Source organism: Panonychus citri, unplaced genomic scaffold (assembly GCF_014898815.1).
Source record: "Panonychus citri isolate SS breed McGregor unplaced genomic scaffold, ASM1489881v1 Contig00045, whole genome shotgun sequence".
NCBI lineage: Eukaryota > Metazoa > Arthropoda > Arachnida > Trombidiformes > Tetranychidae > Panonychus > Panonychus citri.
The window spans coordinates 189,327-212,781 of NW_026515450.1; the positions used below are offsets into that span (position 1 = coordinate 189,327).

At 30.6% G+C, this 23,455-nt stretch overlaps 3 protein-coding genes across 10 annotated transcripts; 1 reads left to right on the plus strand and 2 right to left on the minus strand.

Moving 5' to 3' along the window:
* The first annotated feature begins 270 nt into the window (after positions 1-270).
* On the plus strand, positions 271-3,795 carry LOC128398119 (pyruvate kinase PKM-like). The gene is given in 6 exon segments (XM_053358941.1): positions 271-506; positions 1,173-1,269; positions 1,651-2,064; positions 2,164-2,436; positions 2,439-2,773; positions 2,982-3,795. Coding segments are annotated over 6 exon segments (1,566 nt in total). The 5' UTR covers positions 271-479; the 3' UTR covers positions 3,402-3,795.
* Positions 3,796-4,283: 488 nt separating this feature from the next.
* Positions 4,284-17,472, minus strand: LOC128398114 (probable serine/threonine-protein kinase DDB_G0282963). 8 transcript variants are annotated; one of them, XM_053358931.1, is made up of 6 exons: positions 17,096-17,470; positions 16,314-16,780; positions 10,465-10,557; positions 10,131-10,281; positions 9,473-9,811; positions 4,284-9,149 (listed from the first exon to the last, which is right to left on the minus strand). In XM_053358931.1, exons 2-6 carry the CDS (start codon positions 16,324-16,326, stop codon positions 5,072-5,074), a joined length of 4,674 nt encoding a protein of 1,557 aa, XP_053214906.1. In that variant the 5' UTR covers positions 16,327-16,780; positions 17,096-17,470; the 3' UTR covers positions 4,284-5,071. The 8 variants fall into 8 exon arrangements, with proteins under 8 accessions (XP_053214906.1, XP_053214905.1, XP_053214904.1 ...); XM_053358930.1 differs by having other exon boundaries at positions 10,131-10,557; positions 16,314-16,620; positions 17,096-17,472; XM_053358929.1 differs by having other exon boundaries at positions 10,131-10,557; positions 16,314-16,777; positions 17,096-17,472.
* Positions 17,473-17,751: 279 nt separating this feature from the next.
* On the minus strand, positions 17,752-23,211 carry LOC128398117 (NADP-dependent malic enzyme-like). The gene is given in 5 exon segments (XM_053358938.1): positions 17,752-19,014; positions 19,016-19,046; positions 19,169-19,865; positions 20,422-20,781; positions 22,509-23,211. Coding segments are annotated over 5 exon segments (2,178 nt in total). The 5' UTR covers positions 23,115-23,211; the 3' UTR covers positions 17,752-18,530.
* Between the last annotated feature and the right edge of the window lie 244 nt (positions 23,212-23,455).

The window sequence follows — 23,455 nt, forward strand, 5'->3', positions numbered from 1 at the left end:
TTGTTTTCATTTCATCTCTTTATTTGGATTATTGGTTAATCTAAAAACATTTTGTTTTGGTTTTCAAGGTAAGTGATGGTTGAAATTAATTCTGTTTCTATTTTTTTATTAGTTCTTTACTTTAATTGTTAACTTAATTCTGTTGTTCACTGGGTAAATTATGTAAGAGATGGAGCCACAAATTGAAATTGATTCATTTTTCCATGTGAACATGTTACTTAGCAACAGTGATTTTCGTTTCATTTTTATCAGCTTTTTTTTTCTTTTTTCTTTTCTATTTCTATAAAAAGAGTTTCCTTATTTCAGTTAATCATTTAGTAAATTAACTTTTCTGTTCATTCCAATCACACACTAGTCAACTAACGACTTGTCATTTAAATCTACACCAATTGCAATTTTTTTGTTCTCTTCTTCAAATCAAAAAAAAAACCTCAAAGTTTAACATTTTCAATTTTTCTTGTTCAATATCACCTACACCAATGGAAGACCAAACAACCTACAGCATTGTGAGTAATACTTTGATTTAAATTCTTCTCTATTCTACTTTAGAATTTCCTTTTTCTTCGATCTTCCAATTTTACCTGGATCAACTTTTCGAATTGTTTTCTTCTCTTCTTTATTGTTCTCTTTTTTATCCGCTCTTGCTCCCTCCTTTTACACTGAAATAGAGCAACTCTGATCCTCGTCTTCTGCTTTTACACTTTGACTTTTTTTCTCTCTTCTAGGCTTAGGTTTCTTTTGATTGTTACACTTTCTCTGTCTTTCTTTCTCTTTCTTCTCTGTCTTTATTCTGACTCTCTCTCTCTCACCTTCTCTTCAATTTAGTAGCTGTATTGCACTACTACTACGTCTATAAATCTACTTTTCTTATTTCATTCTCACTTCTAATTTTGTTTATTTGTTGTAGATTCCCTTCAATTGTTTACATTCTAGTTGTCTGTTGTTAACTCATTTACATTTAATCTTTTTAAATGATTAGCTTGATACTTACTGTCTATTAATTGTGTGATAAAAGAGACGATTCCCAATCTCAAGCCTTCGAAATAATCTTCTATTCTTGTCTTCGTCGATTCCTCATTGTAACCAAAACAATGCCTCGATCTAAATCTCGAGAAAGAATGTCAAGAAAATCTATCAGCCCAGCTAAATCTAAATCTTCTTGTCAATTACAGGCTGCTGATGCTAATTCCAGTCTTGAACATTTGGCTGCGTTGGACATTGACTCGAAACCTCCACTGGTTCGACAAACTGGAATAATATGTACCATCGGTAAGGATGATAACCTTTTCAACTCCTCTTGATGTGTCCTTCATAGAATCGTAACCATTTCATCAAGGTCAATATAAGAGAGAGAGTGAAAAATAAATTTTTCTGATTGATTAGCGTTTTGATTATTTTCTTTCATCCATACATCACATTATTTGCTCATGTAATTTATATAATTATCTCAAATTCTCAAGTTTCTCTCTCTATCGAAATAACCTTGATATAAATCTTATTGATCTGAGTAACCTTTTTATTTTCCCATATAATTTACTGGCTCATACAATTAATATCTTTCGAGTTTCTATTTTGTTTTTCTTCATCGATTATTCATTCATTTCTTTATTTCTTACTCTTACTCCTGTTAATTTTCTTATAATACATTAGGTCCTGCATCTCGAGAAGTTCCCAAGCTTATTCAGATGATGAAAGCTGGTATGAATATCGCTCGAATGAACTTCTCCCATGGAACCTATGATTACCACCAAGGAACAATTGATAATGTTCGAGAAGCGGTTAAACAATTATCAATTGAAAATAAAGTCGCTGAACATCCGGTTGGAATTGCTTTAGATACTAAAGGACCTGAGATAAGAACAACCTTATTAGCCGGTGGACCTTCAGCTGAGGTTGAATTAGTTCGTGGAGCATCAATCAGGGTGACCACTAACGATGCATTTATTGATAAGTCTACTATTGATCTTTTACATGTAGATTATAAAAATATTGTTAAAGTAGTTGTTCCCGGTAGTAAGGTTTATATCGATGATGGTCTCATCTCTTTGGTTGTAAGGGAAGTTGGTAAGTTAATTAAATCTTAAAATTAATTAATTCATATCCTTAACTGTACATAATATTTGTCTCTTTTTTTCCTTAACTTATTTTCTTTCAATATTCTAGGATCTGATTATTTACAATGTGAAGTTGAAAACGGTGGTCTATTAGGATCCAAGAAGGGTGTTAATTTGCCTGGGGCACTTGTTGATTTACCCGCTGTCTCTGAAAAAGACAAAGCTGATTTATTGTTTGGTGTTAAGAATAAAGTTGACATGGTATTTGCATCATTTATTCGTAATGCTGCCGGTGTACGAGAGATCAGAAAAATTTTAGGTGAAGAGGGTAAAAACATTATGATCATTTCTAAAATTGAAAATCACGAAGGTGTTAAAAAATTGATGAAATTATCGCTGAATCTGATGGTATTATGGTTGCTCGAGGTGATTTGGGTATTGAGATACCCACTGAGAAGGTTTTCCTTGCTCAGAAGATGATGATCGCTAAATGTAACATGATGGGTAAACCGGTTATCTGTGCCACCCAAATGCTAGAAAGTATGGTGAAAAAACCTCGACCCACTCGAGCTGAAAGTTCTGATGTGGCTAATGCTGTTCTAGACGGTGCTGACTGTGTCATGCTCTCAGGTGAAACAGCCAAAGGAGAATATCCAATTCAAGCTGTTGCTGTAATGGCTGCTATTAGTTTAGAAGCTGAAGCTGCCATGTTCTCTAAGGTATTTATAAATTCGCATTGAAATTATCATTTTCTCTCTCCATCTTTCTTTATTTCTTGTCTGCTCACTCAACATTACGAGATAATCGAGGATGATTTTTCTTACTTTGATGCTTCATCACTCTTCCGAAGCATGATTTTCCTCATCTTACCAACATCTAACACTTTTTTTTCCATCTCTCATCTTTTTTTCTTTTACATTGTCTCAGCGTATTTTCATTGATTTGAGCACCAACACACCTACTCCAGCTGATTTAACAACAACAATTGCTATTGCCGCGGTTAACGCATCTCTCAAGTGTATGGCATCAGCAATTATCGTTCTTACAACCACTGGACGAACTGCTCACCTCATCTCCAAGTATCGACCTCGTTGTCCCATTATCACGGTTTCCCGACGACCTCAGACAACCCGTCAAGCTCATCTTTGGCGAGGACTTTTACCCATCTATTTTTCAGATGATCGTTCAGGTGATTGGCCTCAAGATGTCGATGGTCGTATTCTGGCCGCCATTGATTTTGGTAAATCTCGTGGATTCATCCGTAAAAATGATTCTGTAATCGTTATCACTGGATGGAGAAAAGGTCCTGGATCTACCAACACAATGCGAATTGTTACCGTTGAATAAATCAAACAGAATCCCGACCAACAGGAATAAACAATTATTACTAATTATCCAAATATAATAGTAATTAAATCGGTTAATTGTTTAACAACAAAATCAATAGGAAGAACAAAAAAGAGAATCAATAATTAATTACATTTGCTGTGGTTTTCGAGTTTGAAAAACAAAAGGAAAAACTCTAATTATCCCAATTATCATCTTAAAGAGTTTTAATTATTTAATTTAAAGTCCAATCTACAATTAAATATAAATCTATTTAAATAATACAATCAAAATAATACAAATTGTAAAGATTTAAAAACTAAATCAACCCATTACATTTGTATTAAAAATCTAGTATTAATAATTGATAATTAATGTTGTAATCATGAAAATACAATTTCACGTAAAATCGAAATCATTTTGATTAACAAGTGACTCATTTACTTATCAATCGGCTAATTATTCACAATTAGATTACAATTAGTCTTAATTGTGGCTTATAAATGTCAGAACAATTAACCTGAAACTTTTCCTTTCTCACTGATAACAATTAAATGACAGCGACTCTTAATCCTGATGAATAATTTAATTAATACTAAATCACTGTTGAGATTAGTGTTCGGTAAGTTAATCCAATGGAAGAGGAAATTAAATTTGATTAACATTGAGTATTAATTGTGATCATCATTAAACATGAGCTCAGAATTAAGGTTATTCTGATTGTTAAATTGTCTACGTGATTAGCTGACAATTAACGCCTTTTACTTTTACTCAAGTGAATGGGAAAATCTTATCAGTTAATTGTTGGCTGATTAGTGAAATAAATTGTTGACATTGTTAATTGTGTGTGTTTCAAAATTCAATTTTAATTTGATTTTTATTGTTTGTTAAGTTGACAATCAGTGAGTGATAAATTAATTTAATTGTATCGATTGCAAATTGAAAAGGATTTAGTGTTTTGATCAATTGTAATTATGGTCAATTAACTTATAATATCATTTAAATTGCACTGGATAATTAATTGTTGGGTGATGTCGATGATTATAAATGAGGATAATCTAGAGACTGCAATCAAATTAGTTAATTGTTGATTAAATGAGAGGGAAAAATGATATACACAATTAGAAAACACAGTAAATTGAGAGAGAGAGAGAGAGAGAGAGAGAGAGAGAGAGAGAGTTAATTATGATTATGGTTAATAATTATAATCATTTTCTCCAAAGTTAATTGTTTAACATTACCATTAATCGCCATTAATTGTTTCATGATAATAAATTAAAAAATACAATAGATTTTGAAAATAATCAAATCAAGAGAGGAAAAAAAAATTAAATCAAATTACAACAGAATTGAAATTAATTGTTTGAGGAACAGAAAAGAAATCAAAAAATCAAGTTAATTTGTTTATCTTTGGGATTGGCAATTTAAATGAAGACTGATGAAGATGAGAGTAAACTTTTGGATGATTAGTTAATTGTTAGACAGAAATTAAAATAAAAACCTAATCACAATAATGACAAAGATAATGTATATTAATCAAGAAACATTTTCTAAATCAAGTTAATTGTTATAATATTTATATAAATTATATCTTAAATATAATTTACTTTTTGATTAATTTGCGAGCGTGTTAATTATATATTGCAATTTATATCATTTGAATAATTCAAATCTAAATTGTTTCCTAATCATCATGTGGTTTTGTTGGTGGCTGATGATTTTTTACAATTAGTTCTTGGTAATGTTTTACTAATTGGTGAAGTTAATTGTTTGACATTTGGTGGTGATTTACTCCCTTTGGCTATTGGAATCATCGATTTGAAAACATTACCACTGTTATTGGCACCTAAGGTTGTGGGTCTTTTAGCAATCGGAACCGAGGTGGGTCGCAGCGATGAGAGCGGTGGTTTGATCGGGACTTTGGGTTTAACAAGTAAGGCTGAAGATGAGGTTGTTGTTGAAGATGATGAGGGTGCTGGTGATGAGTAATTAGAGGAGGGTGTTGGTGGTGTTGTTGATCGTGGAGGTGTTGGTGATGATTTACCTTTACCTGTGTTTGTTATTATTGGTAAATTGGGTTCAGGTGAGTTAATTGTTGATGACACTGGAGATGCTAATGATTCCCAGCGTTTTTTGATCACATTGAAATTTGAGTTTATCTTTGATTCATCTTCTCCTTTTGTTATCCTATTGTTATCATTATTGATATTTAATTGTTGGTGTTGATTGTTTAACCCTGCAAGATGATTAGTATCACCTCCTCCTTTTGATGAGATACACATTGAATCGGTTTCTTCAATTACTTGCTCTTTAATTGGTTCATATGGTTTAGATGGTGAAGGTAAACGATTTTTATGATTGATTCCAATTCCATTTCCACCTGAATTCATGGTGTTTCCTGGTGTTCCTACTCCTCCAATTATATTGGTAAAATCTTTTACTGATATTCCTTTTGATAGAAGATGACAAAGTCTATCAACTGATGGATCATCAAATAAACCATTAACAAGACTACTGTTAATTTCATTTGGCTTGACATTTGATGACATTGATGATTTACCTGCACCACCTCCGATTCCTGTGACACCTTGACAGCATGAATTTATCCCTGTTACCGGTGAATTTTGAGTTACATGATGAACATGATGAGGATTATGTTGTTGTTGTTGTTGCTGCTGCTGTGAGTATAAGTGATGATCATGAGGATGAAAATGATTCTGTTGATAATAATTAGGAGGTTGACAACAATTTAAATGACAAACTGGTTGTTGACTATTGCATACACAGGAAGGCATGGTCACACTTCTTGAAATTGTATTACGATAGGTACAATTAATTGGTTCATTTGTTTCGTGATGATGAAAATTGCTTGGATGATGATAATGAGGAGGATGATGATTGTGATGATGACCATAATCAGAGGGTGGTTCTTGCAGTGAGTGTCTCTTTCGCTCTTGGTGACAACCACAAGCTCCTTCATTAACCTCCGATGGACCTTGATAACCATCCAAAGTCCGTACTGACCTTTTCCTTGGTCGCAATTTAACCTCACTCGATGGACTAGTCATTGTTTTAGGCTCTTTATAATTACTACTAAATGGATTAGTATTGTTAATTGTTGTTGATTTTTCACTTGTTCGCTTATCAAAGTTTACATCTGATTCTTTTGATTTTCTTGATCCTCCATCTTGATTGATTTTTGACTCTTCTGGTTGATTAGAATCACCATTACCACCTTCAAGCCGAGCAATTAACGATTTAAACTCATTGGGAAGTAAAACTTTCAATGAATCCCAATCTTTAATATGATTAAAACTACGATTGGCAATCAAATTTTCATAATCGGTACATGATTTAGGTCGAACTCCTTTACCTCGACCAAAAGGCCTCCTAATCCCACCGACGTTACCACCATTAGATTTAAATTCTCGAAGTGGTAATTTAAGTTTGGTTGGTGATAGATAAACAGCTGATGGTCCCTCCTCTTTGGGTGTACATGGACATGATAAGGTTCGTAGGAAACTTAAATCTGGAAGTGAATAGTTGGGAAAACAAACGTACAAAGGTTTAGCCCGTTGAGATTCATCTTGTGGTTCGTGATTCTGACGATAATTATGATAATCTGATGAAGGTGAGAATGTTTCTTTGGCATAACAAGATGATAATGGTATTGATTTTTCTCGAACTGTACTTGTTGGATATTCTCGTACAATGAATCCCATTGAAGGATCAGTGGATTGTTCATGTTCATTATCACCTCCATTTCCACCACCAAGTTGACAGTTAATTCCTGTTTGAACTTGTTTATCTTGAATGTGAACTGGAACTTGAGTTGAAGCGGTTCTCATGGTGGTTACAGAAATTGAATATCTTTTTGAAGGAATTGAACTCGAAGATGATGATGGATTAAGAGGATATTGATGAGGCAATGATGAAGAAGATGATGAGGGTTTAGGTTGTTGTTGATGTTGAAATGATGGTGGATGATGAGTGAAAGCGGTTTTCCGATGCCACTCACTTGAACCTTGTCGACTGCTAAGATAACCACTTGAAACGGAACCAAATTCACGACCTGATGAGAATCGAATCTTATTCATATTAGTTGACCCATAATCTGAGCTTCGCCTTATATTACTATTAGGATTGTTTGATGTTCCACCACCGGTGGATGAAGGACCACCACCTCTAATACCAATTCCATCTGTATCACCACCACCGCCACCACAACCTGATCCACCGGTACATTGAGTGGACATGAAACGATCAACTGATATACTCCTACGAGCACCAATTACATTCACTCGATCGTTATTATTATTACCGTTATTTGTGTTACTTTTAAATTTATCGAAATGATAAATAGGCCAATGTCGATCAGTTAATTTACCATCTTTACCATGATACGATTCATCGGTTCCACTGTTAACTGCTTCATCTCCTCGAGAAGTGTCCGAGGTAATGTCCTCCTCTCTTATTGGACTTGCTTGTTTTAACCTATTAAAACCATTCTTAGGTGGTAAAAGAGTTACATGTCCTCCCACTGCATCAGTTCCGTTTCCGGTTACACCTTCTCCCATTAAACTATCTTCAAAATTATTCCAATCTTCATTTACACACTGTTGACCCACATTCCTTTTATCATTAAAGGCCACCTTAAGGTTACCCTCTTTATCACCAAAATAATATTGACCATTAGGTCCACCCCCGCTCCTGGTAAAACCTTTACCTAGCCCACCGCTGCCACCACCAGAAAGTGTTGATTGTTGTCCTTGATGATGATGGTGGTGGTGGTGATGGTTACCATGATTAAGCTCACTTGATTCAATTAGATGTCCTTCAAAAGAGGTTGAAGATGACCCCGGGCTAGATGAGGTTGGTGAAGTGCGATTTTTGATAAAAAGTCTTATCAATGATCGTGGTGGACTGACCTCACTATTTGACGAGTTTGTTGTTGTATTTGATTTATTGAGATCATAAAGAGGAACATAACTTCCCAATGGTGGGAATAAAGGTTCACCATGGTCACCAGTAAGAATCGAAGTGACCTGAACAATATTGGGTAAACTTTGACTTTGCTTGGCAATTGTCCTAAAAGGATAACGTCTCAATCTAATTAACTCCCGTCGACTGATAGGGCCACGCCTTTTGACCATATTCCAAGTTGTATATTCCGATTTAACTAGATCATTATCATCATTATCATGACGATGATAATCATCTTCAAGGTCATAATCATCATCATCTCCATCATCGGTGTTGTTATTGACACTAATAAAATTAACACCATTCATCCGCCGACGTCTTTGTTGATGATTACACTTATTTGTATTTGAATTATTATAATGATGATGACGATTATGATGATGATGATGATGATTAAAATGAGTCACTGTGTCACTTTCTTCTGAGTTATTCTTTATATCATCAGCAGAATCTGAGAAAGTTGTCACAGAGGAAACACTTTCCTCAAAGGCGATAGTATATTTCGTTTTATCTTGTTCTCGGCATCGAAGAATCATTTCATTAGTATTATTATCATTTTCTGATGATGAAAAATCAAGCGAATCAGCTGATACACCGGACACATCTAAATGAGATCGTTCATAAAGACCAGGAAATCGTTCACTTCTCATTGTAAGTGTACCATCACCTCCACCACACCCGCCTGAAGATAAAGTTTTAACTGAAGATTCATCAACAATCAACGAAGAATCAAAAATAGAACTTGAACCATTTAGATCAATTCCACGACTGTTAAACCTTTTAGAACTGAAATTAAGATAAACATGAGAAACAAGAAAAAGAAAAAGAAAATGAAAGTCACGAAAAGAAATTGATTATTGATGAGGAAGAAAAACAGAAGACGTAGATAAACAGAATGAGAGAGAAGGAGGAAAATCAAGCTAATGGTTAACGTAAAACATAAACAGCAATGAGCAAGTTCAGAGGAAGATGATGAGAGGGAGAGAGTAAAAAGTAAGATGATGATGGAGATGAAGACAGTGGAAAAAAATCGCTAACAAGAGATAAAAATGGAAATTGGAGTGAACCAGAGGATAGATTCTGGCTCATGAATCGATTATATGATTTACCTTAGGTAATGACTGTCGGAGTGAATTTCATCCAATAGAGAGCCGGTGACTGATGCAAATTCCTCTCCACCATCTTCGGTGACTGTACCATCACCGCCACCACCATCATCGGCACTACATGAGGAATCAAGTTCAGGTAACGTTGAATAGATGTGATTTATATCTTCACTTGTAAAAGTTTCCATGTCAATCTCAGCTAAAGTAGCATCAATGTTACGTGATAAGACATGGTAACGATTCTGATGATAATGATTCCCACCGGTGGTACGATTGATTGATTCAGTATTTGTTGACGATTCACTAATTATTGGCATGTTTTCAATAAGATGAGTTTTTTCACTGAAAGAAAAGGAAAGAAAAACATTTTCAACATACAATTAATTTTAATTTGATTCCATTTTCATGAGAAATTAAGTGAAATTTTCTGTTCTCTTCAACAATTAACCACGACAAAAATTAAATCAGTTCAATGATGAAATCGGCAAATGATAAGATAGAGAGAGAGAGAAAAAAACGAAAATAAAATAAAATTCTCAATCAAATTGTAATCAAAGTGATAAAAATTTTCTAGATACAAAAATAACCTTTATTGTGAGTGTGTTAATCAAAGTGATTAGATTGGCATTTAATTTGATTTGGTTAGTTGATTGTTAATTACCTTTGATAGGTTTCCTCATTAAACCAATGAAGGTCAGTACTATCTTGCATAATTGAAATATCATTGGGGTTGATTGGTAAATTAGTGGGATTTTGTTGAGATCCATCATCAATTGATACAGTTAATGATTTATTAACAATTAGCTGATCATCTAAATTTGATGAGTTTAAATTAATTGGATTGGTCAATTTGAGATTATCATTACAAGGATAATCTGAAGATGATCCTGGTGTTAATAATAGATCATCTTGGTTAGATTGATTAGTATCTGGATTAGTGTTGTTATTATTGTTATAATCAGATGATGGTTGGATAATTAATGAATCATTATCACCTGAGTGTCCACTATTGTTATTGTTACTATTAATTGTTGTTTGACTATCGGTACTTTTTTTATTATTATCTAAACAAGTTGTTGTCGATTCATCTGAAAGATATGAAGAAAAAAAAATTTATAAGATGATGATTCTTATCGTGATGGTTAGATTAACATGATTAGTTGAATAGTATCATGAAAACTTTGATAACCTAAATTTCATATTCAAATTAAGGGTAAAAACTCAAGGTAAAAAAAGGAAATCACTCTAAAAGCTTTTGATGAATATGATGAAATATGAGTTTCCTTTTTCATCTGTATTAACATGATGAAGATGAAGATATAGATGATGATAATGATGATAAAGAGGATGAGGATGAGGAGGATGAGGTGGAGGTGGAGGTGGATAAATTGACTCTCATCTAACCTTCACTTCAAAAATGACAAGTGAATGTCAGCTAATATCAAATGTGAATAATAATCATGCCAACAAGTTAAATTGTCAACAATTAATTTTTAACAGACTAGAAAAGATTCAAAAAATTGACAGGAAAACAATTGTTACAATCAATTGTAATTGAAACAATTTATTCAACTATTAATAACAATCAATCAGAATAAGTAATTATATTGTAAAAGTCAAACTAAGTTAGTTATTGATAAACTAAATCGAAAGTAAATTTTACAATTTAAAACAATGATTAAGTTTTCTTAATGAGTTTTATTTTAAATTTCAACGTTACAGCTACTAAATTAATTGTTGAGATGAAATTTAAAATTAAGTTATGATCGCCGGACACGAAATCTTAATTGTTAACAAGTTTTTTAATCTTTAATCATGATTGAGTTCAATCAACTTTTTTCTTAAATTGCTATTGTAATTTGTTGATTATCTTCATGATGATTTATCTAAATGATATATTAACAAATGATAAATATGATGATTAAACAAGATGATTAAAAAAAAGGCTCAAAATGATAAAAATATAAGGAAAAAGTATAAGATTAGATATGATTGTTGATCGCAATTAAAGTTAATTTAGTTCTTGCATTAAATAGTTTCAATATTTTTGATTTGTTTTCAAAGTGTTTTTTCATTTAATCTTTGATTAAATTTTGATTATGATCAAGTTAATTGGATTAATTTTCTGATTAGATATGGTTGTTTTGATTAACTTTCTCTCGTCATCTTAATCCAGTTAAATTACTTATAGATGATTAATATTAACACACACCTAATTTGCTTCTTACTGATCAAAAATTAACCTAATTGCGGTTAGATAACAATAGCAATTAATTGATGATAAGTAATGAAATATAATCAATCAAGAAACGGAATCAAGGTAACGAAATTTTCAGTTCGGGAAACAATTAGTTAATCATGTTTACTACATAATCAAAGTTAAACTGCCAAAAAAGGTAACAATTTGGTTAATTGTTGTGATTAACAATCTAAATATAATATTTAAACTGAATGAAAGTTAATTTTAATTGAATGTGCTGACAAAATAGATGATAATTGTTATTAAGATGAAGATAAAGAAAAAAATTATATTAAATTGTTATATTCTGTATATTCAATAGTAACAATTAAAACTAATTGTTGTCTAAACTTTACCTTAATGGTTAATACATATTGTAATTTATAAATAACATCAACTAAAACCAATAATCAATTTAAACAATCAGACAAGAAGCTAATTGCTAACGAAAGATATTATCAATATAATAACTAGAAAATTTCTCAATGTAAACAATTAAAAATTAACTGAATTAAAGATTGTGGATGATTAATGAAATTAGAGGAAACAAAAAAATCCACTTAACCGTTAATTGTGATAATTAATAATTGATATATTAAAGTAGGTGAAGTAGCACAAGAGACTTAATCATTAGATTGTTGTTGTTGTTTTTATATGTGATTGCTGATGATTAAGTTGATTGTTGATGATAGATTACAACAATTATAAATAAGGTTAAGAAAATGAGTAAGAAAAACAGAATCAATTTCAATTGAAGAAAAAAGTTTCAACCAAAATATAAAAACAAATTCACTTTAAATTGTTGTTACTTTGAGTGGGATTTTTGATTGTTGGCAATTAAAGTCGACAAGAAAAATAGATAGAGAGAGAGAGAGAGAGTCGATCAACAAGTTAACTAAATTGACCTGAAGATTTTAAATTCACAACAATCAAGATAATCATCCTCCAGTCATTATCATCATCATCATCGTCATGATTAACATCAAACCCCAAATATATTCAAAACAAAATCCACCCTCAACCCACCAGATGAATTAACCGCTACCACGATCATAATTTAAATCATCAACAATTAACATGTAAAAATATAACAGTAAATTGTTGTTGGTAGTTAGTTGAATGTTAAAGGGCAAAAATTGTTTATTTTTTAATGGAAAACAGTTAGAGAGGTAAAATTATTAGTTAATTAACAGTTAATTAACAACCAGCTAAGATTTCAATTGGATTTAATTAATTGTATGATTAATGTAGGATAACAGTTCCTGATTATAGTAACAATTAACAGTGAATGTGATTAATTAATTAATGGTGATAGTAATAGATTGAAACTTTTTAATTGTGGTTTTTTTTTCATCTTCATGTTCATTGATTTAATTGTTTCGGTTGTTAAATTGTTGTATTTTGGTTAAGTTGCGGTTAAACAATCAATATTGAATTTAATTGAGTAAATTGTTGTATTAATTGTGTATACAATTAACTTCAAGAATTTGAAGCTTAATCATTTGCCAAGAAAACAAGTATTTATGTTCAATCAAATTAGATTAGTTAATTATAACATTGAGATTTTGAATGAACAACAATCAAGAGAAGCAGAAAAAAAAGTGAAAGTTAATTGTTGAAACAATTTGTTATCCCACAATAAGAGAAATTAGTTAATTGTGATGGGTTAACATGTAACTAAATCGTGACCACAATCTGATAATCAAATTGTTGATCATGTTGAATCAAGTTATCGGTAAAAAAAAGTCAACACATACCAAAAATAATTGATTTAATTGTAATCACAATTGGCGATAATGATTGGGACACAATTAACAATCACATAATCAAATTGATCACGAATTTAATCAAGGCGATGGATTAAAATAGCAAATTGCTAAAATGTACACGATTTCAGATGATGGAAGTCAAGAAAAGTCAAGATTAAGGAGACACAGATAATCCTATGGGCCAGATTAGATTCACTTTAATCATCATAAACGATTAACAATTAGATTAATTGTCGTAATCCAAGTCATGGTAACTTAATCATCTTTTACTTTATAATCAAAATCACTTACATCATCTTAATCCTCATAAGGTTTGCATTCAGTTTCAACAGTTAAGGTTGAACTGATTCAGTTGTGAAGGTAAATTGTGATTAGTGAGAGTTATCAGAATAAGTGAGTGAGTGAGTGAGACACAATAAGAATGATGATAGAACAGGAATGAGAGTGAGAAGAAGATAAAGAAGAGAGAGAGAAAGAGAGAGAGAGAGAGAGAGAAAGAGAGAACAACCTATTTTCGCCCAAGTTCTGTTTTTCGACTTGGACTTTTCGTTTTCTTCCTCGAACTCGTTCTTGCTTAGAATTGTAATCTAACCGAATTAAATTGCGTGGGCTCATCTGGACCAACACACATTCAATACATTGATTACAATTTAAATTCGTAATTTAAATCGTAATAAATAAACTGTTAAAATCTTAATTTTTTTTCATTTTTTCTCTTTTTTACTTTTACTTGCAATCAACTCCTACGAAATCATTTTCGTATTTGTAGTTAATCGTTACGCTGATAATTTGCTGTATTAAGTATGTTAATTAACTGAAGAATCAATAAATTGTGTGTGTATGTCATCAAACTTTTTTAATGTCACAATTTAACTTTAATCATCCAAGCAAAGAAACCAAGTGAATCGATTTAAAAAAAGTCCATGTTAAAAAAGGATCAATCATCTGGAGTTAGAAAGTTAATTTTAATTGTTGTTATTGATTAATCTCAATTAATCTAATTAGTTAAAGTTTTATTTCACTGTTTAATGGTTAACCCATTCAACAGAAATTAAGGTTCACAATTTAAACATGAAGGTGTTATATTTAACATCTCAATGTATACAGTTGATTGTTTAATCAACGTGGAGGCGACTAATTGTTTGAAATTTGATTAACTTATTGTTTCATCATTGTGTTGATTAAATGAACAGTAAAGTTAAACAAAAATGATTAACTTTTCATTTGACAATCACAATTTATAGTCATTTTTTTGAGTAATTTAAAGAATATGATTACTTGATTGTTACCTTAATTGTTAGCTAATCCAAAGAAGATTAAATTAATCCGAATGAGATCAACACATTAGTTTCAACAAGAAAAAAAGATTCATTCAGGGTTAGAGTGACAATTTTTTTCTCTTAATTGTTAAGTCTTGGTATGAATGGTTAGTTGATTGTTCTGAAGTTGAGAATCAGTTAATTGTGACCTTTAATCAAACCGATTATTAGCAAATTCTGATGAGATCAACTGTTGAACTGATTCTCATGTTTACTTTGTGTTTTTTCATGTAAGTTCATAAGTTACATGAAAAACGACAACAGGTTATGTCAACTGTATATTTAATTTTCAATTAAGTTAATTGTTCCTAAGAATAGTAATTAACATTGGTGTTAATTGTTTTCTGTGAGTAGGAAAAAAAAAATGAATCCAATGGTTGAAATGTTAACTGTATTGACAGAAAAGCTTGAATGTCAACAAATGTTTGATTCATTTGTTGATTGAATGAAGTTAATTGTATAAACAAAAATTGATTGTTAATGATTAACGGAAATTGTTTCATATACAATCCCAAGTAAGGAATTGTCAGGATTATATTGATTACGTTAATTACTTTACCTTCAAGTTGATGATGACGATAATTGTTGAGAACATGATTTGAGTTAATTGTTAATCAACAGATTTTATATCTCATCTGTTATGAAATTTATTATTAATTGTAATTAAAATGGAAATGATTTAAGTCTCTCTGGTTGTCAAGTTAATTGGCTTAAATTTCCTAGATACTATTGAACATCATCTTTACAATTAAACATAAATCAAATTGTAAACAAAAGATCAATAAACATCATAATTATAAACTACAAATGATTTACTCGTTAATTGTTTCTGAGCACTTTAAGATTATGATGATTAACAATCTAATCTAATCTTATTGGATTATGTTTTCTTATTGTAATAATATAACCAGAATACTTCCTGGTAAATAAAAATTTGAGTAAATTGAACAATTAATGATCAACAAAATGGTGGATTGAAAATTAACACTGGACAATCACAATAAAGTAACAATAGTTAACCTTGATTGTGTCATTTGGCTGAATTGATGGTGATATTAGATTGTTAAGAGACTGGTTAATGATTGTAACAATCATGATGAAGGTTAATTGTCGTGAAAATATTGAAAAGAGAAACAAATCAATCAATGAATTAGTGAGAAAAAGTAATAAAATTAAAGGAATTGAGGAAAAAAAAATAGTAAACAATTTCTTTACATTAACTAATAGTAACTAGGAAACTCCTTGTAACCAGAATTGTTGTTTACATTTTAGTTGAAAGAAAGATGAGAATCAATTTAATTAATGGAATTTACATTTTAAGCTTGTGAATGAAAGTTAATTAGAAACTGTTGGTTAATTAAAATGGTAACAGTTCTCTGTTTGGTTGGAGAAGATCAATTGGAAAATTGGAGATTTGGTTAATCAATCATCATCATCATCGTCAGTGGATTAAAGAAGATGAGAAAAAGGATAAATCCTATTTGGTGAAAAGAATAGAAAAATATAAATCAACTTACCATTAAGATGCATATTCTAATTGTAATTGGGTTTTATTAATCCAGTTATTCAATTGTTTGGCTGATACACGTTCATTTATAACGATTTGGACAATAGAGAGAAACTAAATCATTGGAAGGTAAATTTTTTTATAGATGATCACAATTAGCACAATTGTCGGAGTTTTTTTTTGTTGATTGCTGGAAAGGACAATCAAGAAGGTTGATAAACAATCATTGTTGTTGATGTTGAAAGTGTAATCCAGATAAACAGAAAAAAAAACAAAGCTTCCAAAAAGAGGCCAATCAATTGTTGTGAGTATTTGGGCTGTTGATTAAAAGGTAAATAGTTAAATTGATGGTGAGATATTGAAGTTACTAATTAGAATTAATGGAAAACCATGAGAAGAATTGATTTGATTAACATTGACCAAAGGAGGTAAGAAGAGTTGAGAGTGTTTTCCTTGGGTGGACAATGAATATTTCTGCTGGAATAGAATAGAATATTGTTAAAAGAGAAGCTTTTTTTTGGAAGAGAAAAAGAAAGTGATGGGAAGAAAGAGAAAAAAGGAAAGAGAGTGTGACTCATATCAAATTATTGATCGAATAAGAATTCAGTAGAAAGAGATAATAGAAAGAGGAAAAGAGATAGAAAGGACTGGAGACAGAGAAAGAATTTATGTGTGAAACTGAGAATCATGAGGAAGAAGATGCAGAAGAAGAAGAAGAGAAGAAGAAAATAAAAAGGGAAAGAGGAAGAAATGAGAAAAAAAGAAGATGAAGAAGAGAAAGGATAAACTTACCTTCTATTCTCTATTCGTTTTCATGTCCATTGAGCCGGTCTCAAGTCTCCACCCAAACATATTAATTCTATTCTAATAGTTACCTGGCATGTTAACCATTTAATCCATAAATCACATCAAAAGGTTAACTAATCAGTTGATTAAGAAGATGAGTCCAATCATAACGATAATCAAATTAACCGATGAAAATGATGATCCGAAAAGTCATTTAACTATTAACCATATTAAAGACACAAAATTCAATCAGAAAGAAACATTAAGATTCTCATTAGATGAACTTCGACTGCAACACAATCCATTTAACTACAATTAACAATAGTTAATCAGTCAATCAAAATCATTTTAGTTCAATCAAATTAATGAAACATTTTAATTGTCACCAGAAAAAAACAATAACAGTAAAGGCGAAAATAGTGTTTTAAAGATCAACTAGATGGCGACACTATGGAATTTACAGATTTACAATTAATTGATTGTTACTTTAATCTAATTAAATTAATATTGATTCTTGATGAGTATTGGTGAATAGAATGGGGATTGGTGATTCAGTTAATTAGTTGGTTCGATTGTTGAAATTTTGGAACCTTTGAATTTTGTTCGATAGAATTTGATTTGAATTTTGTTTTTAATTTAATTGATTATCAATTTAATTGTAGTTATAATTAAATTTTTTTTAATTGGGGAGATTCTAAAGGTTTTAACATGGTAATAATAAAGGGTAACAATTAAAGTCATTGTATAACAATTAAAAACAAACAGAACAAGGATTAAAGGTATTGAAGTACAATGATGAGAAAGGCTTTTTAAATTTGTGATTAGATTTGATTTAGTTATGATTAACTTTAACAATATTTGGTTCAATAATTTTATATAATTGTAATCATTTTAAATTCATCTTGATAATTGATTTAACTATTTAGATGATTAAGTACATCATTTGGTTGTTGTTGTTGATTAGATGTCATCAAAAGCTTTGGTTAATTGTTTTAACTTTAAAATATAATTTTTGATCATAATTAGTTTTTTTTTGCAATTTGGATCAAAAATTCTTGATTAATTGGTTAAATAATTAAAATTATTTAATTTTCCACAAAACAATGTGGATAAATGCTTGTGTGAGTTGATGATAATTATCATCATAATTAAGTGTGGATGTTAATTTATAAGTCTATTTGTTTGTATTAAGTGCAGAGTGAGAAAGATATCACAAGGATCACAATTAGTTAATTATAACGAAAAAAATCATTGTCATCATAATTATATTGAATTGTAAACTAATTAGAAGAGAAAACAAGGAAATTAATTGCACAAATCTAAGTTAATTGTTATAAGATAAACTGAGTTTCGTCTAATAAGGTCCAGATCTAATTAAGAATTGGAAAAAAATTGATTATCTTTATAATCAATTGTACTAATAATCAAACTGTTTTCAATTTTAAACGTAATTGTAATCGTATTGGAGAGTTTTCATGAAAAGCAGTTTGTCAGTTGGTTCAGGTCGAACTGTTGCCAACGATTCGACGTAAAAATATTGTGACACTTTGGCAGCAATTTTTAGAGACACTTCTCGAATATCTGACAAGGGAGGGTAGACTCGACCTTCGGCTAAATCATCATCAGTCACTTGATCTGCTAAAGCTTTAGAGGCTATAAGAAATGATTCATCGGGAATGGTGTGAACACCACAGGCGATGGCTGCAAGTGATATCCCGGGGAAGATGTAAGCATTGTTTCCCTGACCAGGGTGGAAAGTGGTTCCATTAATGGTAACCGGATCAAATGGACTTCCAGAGGCGAATACACATCGTCCCTCAGTGGCTTGATAAGCTTCATCAGCGGTACATTCGGCTTTACTGGTTGGATTGCTGAGGGGAAATATTAATGGTCGCTCATTCATGGTACCCATTTTTTTTAATATACTCATTAAAAGCTTTTGGCTGAGCGGCAACACCTGAGAGAAAGTGAGGAAAGAGAGAAAAAAAAATCAGAGTTTTAATCAACAATAACAGGAAATAGGAAATAGAAATTGTTACTGATGATTTGATTTTTAATTTTAATTTTCAATTAACTTACCAATTAAAGCTGATGGCTGAACAAGATCAACAATTGCTTCTAAATTTTTCATTGGTCCTGTTTTTTTAGCAAACTTAATTTTTTCTTCGTCAAGTCCACCCTCACGATCAGCAATTACAAGACCTCGAGAGTCCATCAACCAGATACGATCACGAGCTTCCTCGGTAGGGACACCCTCCTTTTCCATGGCCATTACCAAAAGGTTAGCGATTCCAAGGGCTGCTTCACCAGCACCAAAGAAAAGAAACTTTTGTTGACTTATTCTCATTCCAGTAAGTCGACAACTGGCCAGTATACCAGCAACACAAACGGATGCGGTTCCTTGAATATCATCGTTGAAAGTACAATAATTATCTCGATATTTTTCCAATAATCGAAAAGCATTTCGATTACCAAAATCTTCAAATTGAATTAGACATGCACGTCCCCAACGTTTGATTACAGCTTCCATAAATTCATCAATAAGATCATCATACTGAGGGCCACGGACTCTTCGTTGTTTCAGTCCAATATAAAATGGATCATTCAACAATTCTTGATTATCAGTACCAGTGTCTAGAGTGATGGGAAGTGTTAAATTGGGCGGGATACCAGCAAGTGCAGTGTAAAGCGCTAATTTACCGACAGGAATACCCATTCCATTAGCACCAAGATCACCAAGGCCTAGAATCCTTTCACCATCGGTAACTACAATTGCCTATGGAAGGAAGGAAAAATGAATGAAATAATTAACAAGTTCATTAGTTGATCATCAGTTTCATTATTAGATAAACGTGAACAAACAATCATATGTTAAATGTCACTATAATTAACAGTTAAACATTAATCAATTGATCAATATAATGAAAAACGACTCGAATTACTGACATTTAAATATCAATCTATTTATTAATGCCTATTACGATAAGAACATTAGTGAAATATTAATACTTTATGAAAATAATTTTTGTAGGAAAAATGGGGAAAAATTAAACAATTAATCTCAAATATATAATCTAGATAATTCAACGATTTATAGATTTTAGATTAAACTAACGAAAATGTTAAACAAAGTTACCCTTGGTACAAGTTTAATGTTACCTTTTAGGTTGATCAAATCTATTGATTATCAAGTGAATTTTGTTTAAAAGTATTAATGGAAAAATTAATAGCTTTTTTTTAAGGTAACTCTTGGTTCAATTTTAATTGTAATTTAGTTGTTCAATCAGCTAAAACATAATGATTGTAAATATGATTATAATAATGAGATTTACCTTGACATCCTTTTCAGGCCAATTGGCAAGTATATTCGATATTTGACCAGAATCGTGGACAGTGATGTACATTCCTCGTGATCGGTGAAAAATGCGACTATAATTGATACAAGCTTCGCCAACAACTGGAGTGTAAACTAGAGGCATCAAATGTTCGGTGTGTTCACAAAGAATACGATAGAATAATCTTTCATTTCGATCTTGTAATTCTCGAAGGTACATGTACTTGGTTAAATTACTTTCCAATGAATCTAAATAAGCCATAGCAGCTTCGGCTTCTAATTTTTGGCCTCTTATAGCGGCAGGTAGAAGACCACGAATTTTCAACTGATCTCGTTCTCTCATTGTGAATGACAAATCCTGAAAAGATAAATAAATGTAGAAAAGATTATTAGTTAAAGGAAATCAATAAATTATGATCAACTATAATTTCTTGAAAAGTAAAAATTAATCATTTAGCTGAATCAATTTCGATAGACTAAAAGTCCATTTGAAGGTCGGTTCGAACATTTTTTTGTTGTTGTTGAAGAATATAATTTTCATGTTATCAGGCCCTTAGAGTACAATTAATCGACTAACAATTACCTTATCATTGCCTTTCCAATAAAGATTTTAATCTTTTCGATAACAGTTATGATTAGTTTAATAGATTTGGAATGACCTAGAGCCTCTTGAATCTTTTCATTAAGTTGATATTGATTTAATATTTATCGATAAGCTATCATATTATTGTTTAACGTAATCAGGGAAAAAGGTTCAAATGATTATAATGAAAGGGAACAATCAATCAGCATATGATTACATAATAAATTGATTGACAACTATCTTGATTAGAAATTGAATGAAAAAAAATATTGTCTATTTGTTTGCATTTCAATTCAGTGCAATTGTTAACACGTGGACTGCCTTGTAATTCAATTCCCAATAAATTGTAATAACAATTTATTAATAACATTTAATAACAAGTACAATCATTTTAATTGAGCAGATAGATAATTAAAGATGAAAAGAGTTGGATACTAATTATTGATGATACTAGTTAAATTATAAGTGATTGTATTAAGAAAAGGAATCAAGTTGTTTTTGTCTGTACTAATTTATTAGTCAATATTAGATAATATGATTAACTAATTAAGTTATAGCAAAATAGAGTCGCATTATTTTTAAAACAATTTGTCTTATTGATTTAAATTAGCACAATTATCTAATCATATTGTTAAGTAAAATTGTAAATTAGTAATAAACAATTAATAGTATAATTAAGGAACAAATTAACGAGGCGTAACACTAAATGTAAACACTTTCTCCCGATAAACTTGAATTACTGAATTAAGTAAATAGTGTGAGAGAGAGAGAGAGACAAGATCATTGAGAAAAATGAACTAACTAATATTATTATCTCAATGACAATGATTAACAAATTAATTGTAATAATAATCACATAATGGTTAGAAAAAAGTGTTAATAATACAATGTTAACGATAATGAAACAATTTAAACGATAACAATGAAGTTTAAACATTTTCCCTCTAAATGAACAGATAAATACTCTTAATCAATTTAAAATCAACAATTTTCTAACAACAACAAGGTCTACTAGTTCAATCAACTGTGATAATTATCAGTTGTATTGAAATTTACAATTAATATTACTCATTTTAATTGTATTGATATTGGTGATATTACAATTATCACAATCAACACAATATAACAAACAAACTTGAGAAATACCCACAAAAAAAAATCGCAATCGGAAACCTTGATTCAGATCTTAAATCTAATAATTGTCTCTATTATAATAGATTGGAAGATAATCCATTTAAATTTATTTAAATTAGAAAGAAGAAAATTTTGATTGGTTAAGAGAGAAGAGAAAGAGAGAGTTGTCATCAGGTGAAAGAAGAAAAGTAAAGATGGAGAGAGAACAATTTTTCCTTCTATTTGTCGAATTTTTTCTTTGGATAGAATAGAATAACAAATGTTCGATTCTAAGATTTTGCTTAAAGAACCGAATATGGGGAATTTTTTTTTGCTCATTAAGATTATGAAAAGAAAATATTTCATTTGATTAGAAAATGTCAACTTACCTTGTTCTGACGATTATCCTTAATAAGATCAGATCCAGTTAATTGTTTAGATGACATTTTGGTTGAATCAAGTGAGAACCAACGTTTACCGTTCACTTGTGAGTTGTTGTTATTATTGTTATTACAAGAATTAACCTTTGAATAGTAGGGATTACCTGAGAATACAGTTGTTCGATATGGTGTTGATTGTGGTAATTGTTGATGGTGATGATGATGATTATGATTTAGTTGTGATGAAGAGGGTGATGATGTTGATAATGATGATGAAACTGGTTGAGTTACACAGATTTTATAATGATCAACAGTATTACAAATACATGCGCATCCATTTAACCTTGATTGTTGTTGATTCTTTGATTGTAATAAACCCATTGTACCAATAATATTATTATCACTAGAAAAAGAAACAGTTGATGATTGTTGATGTAAATTACGATAACAAACGTTGTTGTTGTTACTTGTTATTGTAAAATGTTTGAAGGTGATTGTTGAACTATTATTTTTAAGAATCACTTGAGGGTAAACAGATGATGTTGGCTGAAGAAAAATGTTCCTTCCTTTACACCGAAAAGAACCAAATAAATTAGAAACTTTAATCATTTTCATTTTTGTTTAAAAATTGAACGAAAAAAAAAAATTAACTTAATTGTTGCAATTGATTTACTCTCTTTTTCTCTTTCTCTTAATTGTTACCTTTTGCTTTCGATTTTGATGTCGCCATTTTGATGGATCGAACTGCGAATGTGCAGGATAATGTTCTCTGCGCATGCGCAGAAAGGATCAACATTTTTCTCTTTCTATTTTCTGTCTACTCGATTTTTCTTTCATAAGAGACAATTTATTTTTCTCTTTCTCACTTTTTCTCTGTCGCAATTTCTTCAAGTTAAATCTTTTGATCTTATTAACATTATTTTCTTCATTTAAATTGTGAATTAAATACATTTGTG